The sequence below is a fragment of the Phocoena phocoena genome, chromosome 2, assembly GCF_963924675.1.
Source record: "Phocoena phocoena chromosome 2, mPhoPho1.1, whole genome shotgun sequence".
Taxonomy (NCBI): Eukaryota; Metazoa; Chordata; class Mammalia; order Artiodactyla; family Phocoenidae; genus Phocoena; species Phocoena phocoena.
This window is the reverse complement of record NC_089220.1, coordinates 48400070-48413030: the sequence shown is the minus strand read 5'-3', so window position 1 is coordinate 48413030 and position 12961 is coordinate 48400070. Positions and strand designations below refer to the sequence as shown.

Below are 12961 nucleotides of genomic sequence, written 5' to 3'. Positions count from 1 at the left end.
AAAAGTACTTTTACTTTTAGATTATTGAGAATGATACACTTTCTTTTGTTGGAGCAAATTCTTGATTTTTCCCAGCTGTTTCACTGTTTTGTCAGCTGTATCCATTTGGGCGAGGGTTCAAAGAATTACAGTTAATTATATGTATTTCTAGTGGTCGTTAAAATTCATAATTTCGCTTTGTTCAGAAATTATTGGAAAAAATACACAAAGAAAGGAGGAAGATAAGGATTAGGACACATGTGCTTCTTTCTTTCCATCAGGAAGATGGCCTATATAAATAAAGGGCTCTGTTGCCAGATAGCATTTGGGCACTGACTCCACACTGCCCTGGGAGTTAAAAGACCTGTTTCTGACTTTACATTGGGCACAGTCCAATCTGATTTCACTTCACTCATACATTAAATGGGGCCTGACCTGCCTCCTACTCACTGGCTCTTTCTCGTTCAAGCTCTTTGGGAAAGGAGTGGAGCTATTTGTAAATGAGCAAATTATTACCCCACTTGCCCCCTTCATGTCCCCAATTAAGAAGTAATAAAATACATTTATAGAAATTGAATTCCTTAAGGGTCCTGCACCCAGTGGTTCCTGAATCTAGTTGTGCATCACTCGTATCTGAGGAGCTTCTTTAGATTTCTGGGCCTCATCATCCTCACCTAAGAGATTTTTGATTCAGTTGGTCTGGGGTGGAGACCAGGAATCTACTTTGGCAAACTTCCCAGATGATTCTTCTTGCAGCCAGCCCAGCCCTGCCTGGTTGTGTGACCCTGGGCAAATCACTTAACACTTCTGTGCCTTGGTTTCTTCATTCCAAAATGGGGATAATTGACTGTCCCCGCACCCCACCCCATAGACTTGTGAGGATTAAGTGAGTTAATACATGCTTAGTGCTCATTAAGTGTAAGTTATAAGCATTCTAGCATTGACATCCAATGTTGGTTCCTTTTAAAATGGGAAGTCGAGAGGTAAATTCCATCCATGTCTGAGTTACACAAACCCATATTGCTTTGCACTGACTTTAAGTGTGTAGTTAGAATATGCCTCCCTCTTTGTTTCATCTCTCCTCTCCAGCTGAGAATCACTGTGCCTGGAATATTCCTTTCTGTAGTCCTGCTGCCCTATTCATTGTCAGGAAAGTTAAAGGAGTTAGTAACATTCCATAACTGTAAGGAACTTTGCCAAACCCTTGCCCTCAACTTAGAACTTTATGTGAATGATCCCAAACCTAGTGAATGAGATTCCTCTACTGACAGAAAGATACTTAGGCTACTTCCATCTCTTATTTCTCCTTCCTGTCTCATCCCTCTAACTGTCCTTCCGGCTTCCAGCTCCCTCTTTTATCCAACTAGAGAGTTTTTCATTTTTTCTAAACCCTAAATAGATATCCTTTATTGTTCACTATCATAGCTCCTTGTTTATTTCCTTACCAGAATTAATCATACGCTGCAATTATTTTATGTGGTTATTTACCATCTCTCCCACCAGAATGTAGTGACATAGGGGTAGGGACTTTGTCCTCTGCGCTGTTATTTTCTCAGGGCCTAGCAAAGTGTTTGGTACATTGTAAGTGTTCAACAGATATTTGAATGCATTACCCTTCTAGAATTTGTTGTCTTGTTTACTGAGTTAGGGTGTTGGGATTACATTTAAGGATGCTTTTGTGATGGGCCCTTCTCTTCTCCATTATGTAAATGGCCTGGCCAGCCAGAGATACCAAAGATGGAACCAGAAGACCCTGGCTAGGCACTTACCTGAATTTTTGGTAATCCTCTGTCCTGTGACGTTTTTGAAAGGGAAAACAGTAATTTATCCTCCGGGAATTTTGGATGGAGCTTTATACATTTATTTCTGAGTCTGTAGTTTTCCTTACTAACTAGAAAATGAAGGGGAGCTTGGCACATCGGATACTTTTCTTCCTGATCTGATTCATGCCTTCCCCCCACAGGGGAAGAAGTTTGAGATTTTGCCAGATGGCTTGCCCTCAGCCAGGAAGCTCATCTACTACACAGGGTGCCCCATGCGCTCCAGACACCTTCTGCAGCTCCTGAGTAACAGCCACCGCCTCTACATGAACCTGCAGCCTGTCCTGCGCCACATCCGGAAGCTGGAGGAAAACGAAGGTCCTGCAGGGTCTTGGGCGGGAAGCAGATGGTGCTTTTGCCACCCAGGGCCCCGTACCCTACAGCTGCCAAGAACTGGGGCTTTAGTCTTCTGAAGAGTGGGACCTGGGGACCGGCGTCTCCAGATCCCCAGCAGCATTCCTGTTTCATCTCAGCACTGTCCCGGAAGGCCCACAGTGCTAGTCAGCATATCCAAGATTATCCCTGCCATTTAGCTACCTTCGAGAACAGTCTCTGTAAGGTTTCCCCACACTTGGCTTGAGAATTCTTGCAGAAAGCCACCACATGAAGGTGCAGGCCAGGGTTTATGTGCATATCAGCTTTTATCTGCATCTCAGAGCTTTGTTTATACACTGATCCACCTTGGGGCTGTTACCCACAGGCTATCTGGAATTCCTTCCAGTGTGATTATTCCTTAGGTTAGAGTGACAATAAAGGTGGGTCACAGAATGTCTCCAGCCTCTTGTTGACTGCTAGGAGGCCCCGTGTCTGGCTGAGCAAGAAAGACAAACAAAGGAGAGAGAAGTTTACAATTGAGGATCTTGTCAGCCAGTCCTGTGGGAGCTTTGCTGAGACACAGAATAGAGCAGTGCCTTTGGGGCTTCAGAGTTCCAGGCCCTGAAAGTGGGGTCAAGTCATGGTGAAGAGAGGAAGACAGGGATGGGGGCTTCTAGCAGCAGACTTCGACTTCACAGTATTAACCTAATGGTTAACTCTTTATCTCCTGTGGTTACCCTGTGGCACACTCCAGCTTCTAATCCCCCAAAATGCTACTTTGCATATTTGGTTTTTTAATATCTTCGACTTTTTTGCAAACTCATTTTGTAGTAATTCTTGGTAATTCGATTGGATTCTATTTGGGGTATTTGCATGAATATTAGGGTGCAGATTCATATCTTAGGTCCGTATCGGAAACAGATTTCGACCTCTCAGACCTCACTTTTCTTAAAGAAGTGATACAAGTACCTGTCCTCTTTTTTTTCCTAATTGGGGTATAGTTGCTTAACAATGTTGTGTTAGTTTCTGCTGTACAGTGAAGTGAATCAGCTATGTGTATACACATATCCCCTCTTTTGGATTTCCTTCCCGTTTAGATCACCACAGAGCATTGAGTAGAGTTCCCTGTGCTATACAGCAGGTTCTCATTAGTTATCTGTTTTATACATATTAGTGTATATATGTCAATCCTAATCTCCCAGTTCATCCCACCCCCCTTTTCCCCCCCTTGGGGTCCATATGTTTCTCTACATCTGTGTCTCTATTTGTGCCTTGCAGACAGGTTCATCTGTACCATTTTCTCTCTTAACAAACAAAAACCTTATAGAGGTTTGCATCTGATTGATTTCTCTCAAAAGCTGTCTGTCAATTTAAATGAGACCCAGTTTGGAGAAGCCATTGTAATTTAAGTAGCAGTTGGAATGTGAATCATTTTCCACTGTCTGCCACCAAACTGCATCTGTCTTCGGAGAGAATTGGTCTCACTGTCAAGTGTATTGGCTTCCTCTGCTGCTAGACTGCCAGTTCTTTCCCATGATGACTCATCAGTATAATAAATGCATATATCTCTCTGACGCTGATATGAAGATTAGGAATTTAAACAGGACAGAAGCGCCAAGGAACCTTGTGAGAATAGGTAACTTAGGTTCAGAGCCCGTCATTTTGCCAAGATGGCTTCATTCCTAAATGGCCAACTTGGCACCTTGTGAAATTCACTTATTCCTGCAGCTCTCTGCCAACAGCATTTTAGTAAATTCTTGTTTAGGTGACCTTAACGGGAGCCCCTTAGAGCTTGAAAGAATTAACGGACGTCGCCTACAGATTCTAAAGCAAAATACCTAGAATGTCAGGTTAAGAGGGGAGGGCTTTGTCTGTTATCAAGCATAGCACCAAGTGCATTTGGGAGCTTATGTGAGTAGGGGCAGTGAGGGAATGATAAAGGTGCAGATTGGATCTTTTACGTGGATACATATGGATAGATTTTGCGGGGATGGCTTTTTTTCCTTTACATCTTTAGTTTTCTCTGCTTAGAAATCCCTCCAGATCTGAAGAAAACCTGAAACAGTTTCTTTGGACTTACCTTGGCCTGAATCCATTTATCTCACCCACACTTAAGGACTCCATCATTTTAAACAAAAAAAGCTATTAACATTAGCCAAAATCACAGCATGAAAAGAATCTATATTTTTCTTAATTAAATTTCATCTAGAGCCACCTTGTCTGAAACACTATTTTCTCATTTTATAGTAAAAATGATCACAAGAATCTTACGGTATTTAGAACAGATGGATAAAAAATGTTTTCTGTCTTTAAAATTTTTTTTCACCTCAACTTTATTCAATAGCTAGGGCTTATTCTTAGGTCTGTGTCAAGAGGGCACATTGACTGCATTATATTACAAAATAACATATGAAAAACTTGGTGGTCTGTGGGCTTTTACAGTAGAGGGAATAAATAGAACACTGACACATTGATGATTTGCCCTGTTGACACCAGTGATTACTAGGGGGTGAGAGGTTGCATTTTGCATCTCTTAGAATAAATTTCAGAATTATTTCAGTGTTTCCCTCATTTTGTAACCAATTGGTATGAAGCTTCTTAAATGTTTGCAGAGGGTCTAAGAGATAAAGCACGATGACAGGAATAGAAGCCAGCACGTGGAACACCAAGGCTGCGCTGACACATTGACAGGAAGTAATTCATGCGAGGCTCCTATTAGAAAACAAGTTGGCAAAGTGCTTGTCTTCTAGTGACTATGCCTGTGAGTATAGAATAACTGTAGTTGATTCCAAATCTACAAGAAATTTGGGAGTAAAAGGGCTATTTGTAAAGAGACAGAAAAGCTTTTAAATTATTAGATCCACAATTCTCAATTGTCTTAGAACTCGAACACCATATAGGACTTTTTATTTTTACTTTTTCTCTTCACTTTCCACCCTTCCAAGGGCAACATGGCTATTGTATTGAAACTACAGTGAATAGAAAGTATGAGAATTTTGCAAACCCCTTTAGTTCTTCATCTTCATCTTAACTCCTGTTGCCTTCAGAAAATAGGAATCATTAGAACCCAGTCTAACCCTAAAAAATGGGCTGTAGATGGATGTACTTTTGTTGCAGTGATGTGTGTGTTAGGCTCTGATGTCTGGTTCCAGTCTGCCTCTGTGTGGCTACACACACTCACCTTTGTGTGTTTCAGCTCGATTCCTTAGAATTGACATGAAAGGGCCGAAGCCCAGAAATGTACACACAGCCTTCTCCAAGCATTTTTTCCATTTTGCATCCTGGAATGCATATTTTCTCTTCCTGCTGATGTTCATTCCCTCTCTGGGGAAGCCTGTGGTGATTATACTTCAGAGCTGGATTCAAACATCAAGAGTGCAAGTATTTTTACTTAACCAAGACACAATACAATTAAATCCATTAACAGGCCCTTGAGAACCCAATTAGTCTAGTAGTCAGCAGTTTCTGAAATAATATCAATTTAACATTCCCCAAATGCACTCTCCATTTTTAACATTGTTCTAATGTGTTATATCTCATCAGTATTAAAGATACAAGGCAGTTTAACTATTTCTTTGTTTTAAATTTCTGACTTGAAGCACAAAAATAGTATGTTTGTATCAGTTGTACACCTGTAGCTCAGTTGTAACTTTGTGCCTTTATGTAATGGTTAGTTTAGCATTCGATAAAAGGGACTTTCCAATATTATGTCTTTGCTACGTTAAAGAGGTGTACTGACATGTTAAATCAAAGAACAGTTTTATCAGTCAGAGGCTACATGAGTATAAATTATCAAACCAGTAGTGATTACTGTGTGTTCTTAATAGATGGTAAAACCTCACTGATTCAGCCTCAATGGAGAAAAGCAATCTTCATCCATGAAAATCTAAATTCTAGAATTTTTTGAAAGGAATTCTCAGAAGAATAATTTTATTTTAAATTGTCTTCAACAGCTAGAGCTAAGCTAACAATGGCCCAAATTGAACAAATGAACAAATCAAATGAAAGGCAATTAGCATAAGTAGATTTATCGAACTGTTTCTGTAGCAGTCCTTTTGAAATTATCTGTGGGGAAGGACCAGATTTTTAAAAACTTCTAATCCACTGTGGACCGATACTTTTGCAAAGTTCAAAATCACATTCGTGGATGTCCTGGCAATGTCAGATCACTCTAAAAGTTTCTAAATGTTTATTCTCAATTCCTGAACTTATTCCACTGTGGACCAATAACAGTTTGCAGACAAGAAGTGATCTGCCATCTTACACTTTGAGTAGCATTCTTCTATGGTGTGTTTGAAGCTTTAAAACTCTTTGAGTAGTTAAATACTCGCCTCATATCTATGGTACTGGTTTTTGTTCATTTTGCAGTCTTCTTAAATTGAGCTCCTATCAGAATTATGAGCACTTTCCACTCACTCACTTCTGAATGTGGAATTGTACTTGTTCTTGGCTTGACCCCCGCTAATCAGCTGTTCCTTCTGCCTTGGTTGAATATAATGACGAGGTGTCTTCCTCACCACACAGAGAAGAAGCAGTACCGGGAATCTTACATCAGCGACAACCTGGACCTCGACATGGACCAGCTGGAGAAGCGGTCCCGGGCCAGCGGGAGCAGCGCGGGCAGCATGAAGCATAAACGCCTGTCCCGTCACTCCACCGCCAGCCACAGCAGCTCTCACACCTCGGGCATCGAGGCCGACACCAAGGCCCGGGACGCGGGCCCCGAAGATGCCTACCCCGGCAGCGCCATCCACCGCAAGCTGAAAACCTGCAGCTCCATGACCAGCCACGGCAGCTCCCACACCTCCGGGGTGGAGAGTGGCGGCAAGGACCGGCTGGAGGAGGATTTGCAGGACGATGGTAACCTGCCCCCCAGGCCCTCGGAGCTAACAGTGCTGACCTGTCGTCTGGGATGCTCTGCTTTTTCTCTTCCAGTTTTTTCGCATTATTGTTTCTTTAGAATTGATGTAGTAATAGAGAAGGAAGAAACAGCATTTGGCTGCTTAAACCTGTGTTAAGGCTTAAGATACGATCAGACCTATAGCATGTATCAGCCAAACTTAGTACTTGTGTGCATCTTTTTAATTTTTCTGTTTCAAATAATTGCTGTAGCATTCAGGTTTGGGGAAAAGATACACTGATTCCATTAAGGGAAACTGCAGAACATACGTGTGCTTACTATAGAATTCACGTGGATATCAAATCAAGTCGCTGAATGCTCTGAGAGAAGGCAGCTATGGGTGATGGGGAGCTTCACGCACTACTCATTCTGTCCTTGTTGACAGTCAAATCATGGCATTAGCAGACTTGTAGATAACACAGCAGTCCTGTGAAGAAGAGAAGCAGCATCTAGTTGAGAGTTGTCGCTAGAGTTTCCTGTTGTGGAGTCTCATTAGCAGATTTATTTTAAAATATGAATAATTAAATAACCTCCCTCAAGGTGTGGCTATGAATTACAGTGGCCATTTCCCTTTATGTCACTAAATATCTTTTCTTTCTTTGTCAGAAATAGAGATGTTGGTTGACGACCCCAGGGACCTGGAGAGGATGAATGAAGAGTCCCTGGAAGTCAGCCCAGACATGTGCATCTACATCACAGAGGACATGCTCCTGTCTCGGAAGCTGAATGGACACTCTGGTGAGCTCCCTCGGGAAGGTCCTCTCCTTAGCTAGTGGGTTCAGAGGATACTTAATAATGTAAGAAACCTAGGTAAGAAAAACAGTACAAATTGTTTAGATAGTATGATCTCAAATTATAAAAATGTTTACATGTATATGACAAAATATACATAAAATATTAATAGCCTTTTCTCTGGATGATGGGGTTATGGATGTTTTTATTTTATTCTTTGCATCATCCTAGTTTGCCAAAATCTCTACAATTTGAGCCCATTGTTTTAAAAACATGGAGCTAAGATTGAGTAGTGACGTAGTGTACTGCTCTGTCCTTCATTCTTGTGGAGGTTTGGCAGGAGTCTGTTCAGTGTTCTGAGCACCAGGCTTGATACTGAGTTTTCTAGTGCTGGTTCTGGGTTTTGGAGCAAATTATTTATAGGCAGAAAAGGGCACATTTACAAGGAAATTCAAAAGGAACCATACCCAGTGCCAACCAGTGCACTAGTCCACATCTTCTTCCTATGAAGATTGACTCAAAAGTTTAAGGCTTTTTAGAAGATAAGGAGCTTTCTAGAGAAAGATCTTCTACTCAAGCACTTTGTACCAACCCCCAAAACATGAGTGTCATCTGAGAATAATTTAAACTGTCTACATGTAAACCAAGAATGTACATATATCATTTTTTAATTGAACTAATCATCAAACAATACATTCTAGACACTGAATTATTACGAGACCCTTCTAAAGAGATAGAATACAAAAAGTCATTTCTGTAGGTTACTAGCAGTGGCTGAATAAAAATCACATTATTTACTCAAGGTTCTTTTTTTATCAGGTAGAAATGTACTTAAGCCATTTAGCCTTAGGGCTCTGGGGCCTGACCTATTCACTTGCTCCATCTGTTTGCAAGAAAAATATGAGTGGTCTTCACTTACATCTCCAGTTCACATTGACAGTTTTACCTTCTGAAACATTTTTCCTGGATGCTTTTTTCCCATGCCACAGTCACTTAGGGAAGTGTCAGCCCCTGGATTTCTGTTTCTGAATTATCAGGTTCCCCGAGCGCTGGGGTGACGAGGAGCTCCATTGACCTCAGAGCCCCAGAACTGACTTCTCACCGTGGCCTCCCATTTTGGTGTCTCACCGGTGGCATCTGCTGCAGGAGGCCTGTGCCATGGTGTTCCCACTGGCCAAGAGGAGCCTCCGGAACACCGTGTGTTCCATATGCTGGTCCTGGACCTAGCCCTTTGTGGGCGTTTGCTCTTTAGTCGGATGGGTGCTAGGCTCAGCGCCATTTATAAGAGGTGCAGACAGACACAAGGACACACAGACACTGGCCAGGACACACAGCTCCTTAACTTACCTGAACCCAGTTCCCACCCAGATCTGTGTGACTCCAGAGGAGGCCCGAGCCCTGCACTTACCCACTGCTTGTAGAGCCAGACCTAGAGGCTGTGTCCAGGTTAAATTCAAAGTCAGTGTTGTGTGGAGAGTGGGGGGAGCTTTAGGAGATACAGTAAAGAGATTGCTTTGTACCTTCAGCCTTTGTGTTCATTCCTAACTGCATCATAAATAGCTTAATTAAAAGTTTATTTTAGGAAATGCAGTTTCTAACCTCCGTCCTGTGCTCTAACCCCACATGTATCTCACTCCTCCTGTTCACGGCAGCACAAGGAGAGAATGTGATCCCCCCTGGTCATCTGCCGCCAAAGGGCTACACTGAGATGTGTGGGCAGTGGTTAATAGTTGCCCTTTCCTTCTTGGTAGCAGTATATGTCAGATGAGTGGCAAGAGGGATGAGAATAATTTGAAGTCTTCACTCGTTTTCCTCTGCGTTTCACTTTAGGGTTGATTGTGAAAGAAATTGGTTCTTCCACCTCCAGCTCTTCAGAGACGGTGGTCAAACTTCGAGGCCAGAGTACTGATTCTCTCCCACAGGTATGCAAGGGATTGAAATTTTAAATCAGCAACTGAAGGTATAGAAAATTTTAAATAGGAACTTACATTTATAATTACATAAATGAGCAGAAATTTAAAACCTTAATGAAATGATTCCTAGTAGATACATACATTCTAGTTTTAGTCTGAATTTATGTCCATTTATTTTCTAGTTCTGTTTATCTTTGAGTTGGGTTTTTATTTGGATGAACTATGTACTTTGTTTCATACTTTATGTGGGTGGGAAGCCTCTAGTCTTCAGGCTTCAGGTTAATTCTGGTGTGTGTATGTGTGTGTGTGTGTTGATCTCAACAACTGGGAGAGTAATTTTCTCGTCAGGTGTGTTGCGGTAGAAATGTTTCCACACTCTAATTATTCCATTCAGATTGAATTTTCAAACTATGCTAAGCTAGAGCATTTGATAACCCATGATCACTGGTTAGACTATTAAACTATCAGAAGATATAGATAAATTAAAATACACCATTGCAGCATTTAGATATAATCTACTGCTGATATTCACCTCTGTCTCCAGGGAAGCACTTGGGTGCTCTGTCTCTTTCGTTTTTTTCCTTCTACGTGTGTTCCTCTTTTCTTTCTTTCTCTTGCATTCTGGCAATCTTTGCCTCCTATATTTTTCTCTCTTTCTTCCCTTTTTTCTCATTTGTCCTTTTTTTCTTTTCCATTTAAGTAACCATAATGTGAACGTGACATTTTATTAAATATTCTTCTGGAAACTCCAATGAGTGATATTTATTGCAGCACATGTAGCGTGATGATTAGGACTACAAGCTCCAGGGTCAAACTGACTGGGTTTGCATCCCAGCCCTGCCAGTCAGCATTAGCTCTTACTGTACATGAACGTTTGTGGGGCACAGCGAAGGATCAGCTTCCACATCTACCAGATAGGAAGAGCATTCGTGTGCCTGCCTTGATGCTTTGTGGCGATGACCTGATGAAATCTATGTGAAATTTCAGTGGAGCCTCAGAAGACGTCAGTACAAGGATCGTCATCTTCAGGAGGCTCTCAGACCTGACCCTTCCAAGAAAATGTTGTTGAGCTCAGGCTCTGTTCTTTCTTCCTGGTACTTTTGCCTCCAGCAAAAATGATATCTTATTCTAACAAGGCTGGCCTTTGTGGTTTCAGCCGCAAAAGTAGATTAGAACTGTAATGCCTCTTTTCATTAAGTAACCATTAAGGATCTTCCATTCATGTAATTATTGGAACCATTTTTTAACCTACTTATATTTTCAGCTGGAACCACCTCTTGGGATAATGAGTTCTAAAAGTCTGCTACCTGCTGTGTGGAGCATTTGTCAGAGTGTGACCTCTTGCAGTGTTCGGCAGCCCACCTCTTTATCCTGGGGCTGTCTCCCAACATTTGCTATACCAAGAGCACTTCGTGTTATTTTTCTACCCAAGAATTGTGGCTTTTGAAAAAACAGTTTTTTAAACTGTGTTTCTTGAGTAATAATTGGTTTGTTTTCCCATTTCTTATTAAAAGAATAACAGACCTCAGCATGAGAGTGTTGCCGTGCTGAATGGCCATATCCTCATGGAAAAACCCAGAAACAGTATCTTTACCTCTGCAACCTGATTTTAAGATAACTGCTTGGTTTCTGAGATGCTAGAGACAGTTGGATTCACATTGCACTGACTTCCCTGTGCCTTGGGTTATTCATCTGTAGAGCGGGGAGAATAATAGCACCTGGCTCACAGACTGATGGGAAGATTAAATGAATTCTAGGGTCTAGCACACAATAAGGGCTCAGTAAATGCTAGCTGCTATTATTTGGTGGTGGTGGTAGTGACGTTTTGCTCCACAGGGCCTCAGGGCCCACAAACCACAGACTGGGAACCACTTCCTAACATATAAGGATTCCTTAACCTTTTATGATTTTGCAGCTTCTCTCTGTACAAGGCAAATAGTGCTAAACTTTTGCTTTAGTCTATGCTCTTAAAGTTGTTTCAACCTTCTCTTGTCTTGTAGACTATATGTCGAAAGCCAAAGACCTCCACCGATCGACATAGCTTGAGCCTCGATGACATCAGACTGTATCAGAAAGACTTTTTGCGCATTGCGGGGCTGTGTCAGGACACTGCTCAGAGTTATACCTTTGGGTGTGGCCATGAACTAGATGAGGAAGGCCTCTATTGCAGCAGCTGCTTGGCTCAGCAGTGTGTCAACATCCAAGATGCTTTTCCAGTCAAAAGAACCAGCAAATACTTTTCTCTGGATCTCACCCACGATGAAGTTCCAGAGTTTGTTGTATAAAGGACGTCTATTTGCAGCTGTACAGACAGCCTGCTGTTCGCTAGAGGCTGTGAAAGCCATGGGTTCTTTCTTTACCTATTACTGTGCCATATTTTCTTCACCCCAAACATAGCTTTTTCTTTATAATATTTGCGACAGAAATAAAAGCTGAGGGACAGTTGCACTTTAAGTATTACACAGAAGTAAAAGGACTACAGAGAATGTACACAAGACAAGTGCCCAGAAGTTCACTGATCCTTTGGAAGGAAATGTGCTTTACTGGTTACCAAGCCTTCAGAATGTCCAACTGTGGTGTGTTTGTTCATTGTTTTGTTTCCCAGTTCAGTTACGTGTAACAACACTTTTTTTCTTTTTATCATGTGAAAGATGTTGTTGGGTTCCTTTGTTTGCTTGTACATTTTTTTACCACTCCGTCATGAAATGCCGGTGGTTGGAGGGAAGAGAGAGAGAAGAGGCTCTCATTTTTTAGTAGAGAGACCGTCACCTACTCACAGCCATTGCCACCCCACTGGGGCTGTACCAAAGTGAACACGAACGAAGCAGTCAAAATCCAGCACGCCAAAGATGCCTCCACCAGAAGGGCAGCCGAGGGCCAAGAAGATGTGAGTCAAGCAATAACCAAGAGACCGTGCATGCCGTGATGCCTTGTGACTCCTTCACACCTGGTCAGTGCCACGTCATCCTCCTGCTCTTCCAGAAAGCCCTAGGACTCAGCTGAGCCCCTTGTCCAAGTAACGGATCAGTTGTGTTCATGCCATATGAATTTTGTGGAGTTTCCAAAACCAGTTTCTGTTAAAACTATGGAAATGTCTTAAAATATGTCTGTACTTGGTGGATTTTTTTTTTTTTAAATCAAGAGCAAAGTATGGTCATGCTGGTTTCTGCTTAACCAAAATACCCTAACTATACGTACCTGTTATACATATGTAAATATATGAGACTGTGTGTGTTTATATGTATTTAAAGCTTACTAACTTTCCATTTTGGCTCCCATGACTATCTCATATACATGGTCTT

The 12961-nt window shown here is 41.7% G+C and overlaps 1 protein-coding gene across 2 annotated transcripts in view; it reads left to right on the top strand.

Moving 5' to 3' along the window:
• The window catches only part of FRMD6 (FERM domain containing 6), a 36432-nt gene extending 24488 nt beyond the window's left edge, over nucleotides 1–11944 (top strand). For both annotated transcript variants that reach the window (XM_065872430.1, XM_065872429.1), the window contains exons 9-13: nucleotides 1943–2117; nucleotides 6639–6974; nucleotides 7621–7752; nucleotides 9577–9668; nucleotides 11660–11944. In XM_065872430.1, coding sequence (XP_065728502.1) covers nucleotides 1943–2117; nucleotides 6639–6974; nucleotides 7621–7752; nucleotides 9577–9668; nucleotides 11660–11944 — 1020 coding nt within the window. The remainder of the gene's footprint in view (nucleotides 1–1942; nucleotides 2118–6638; nucleotides 6975–7620; nucleotides 7753–9576; nucleotides 9669–11659) is intronic.
• Nucleotides 11945–12961: the final 1017 nt, after the last annotated feature.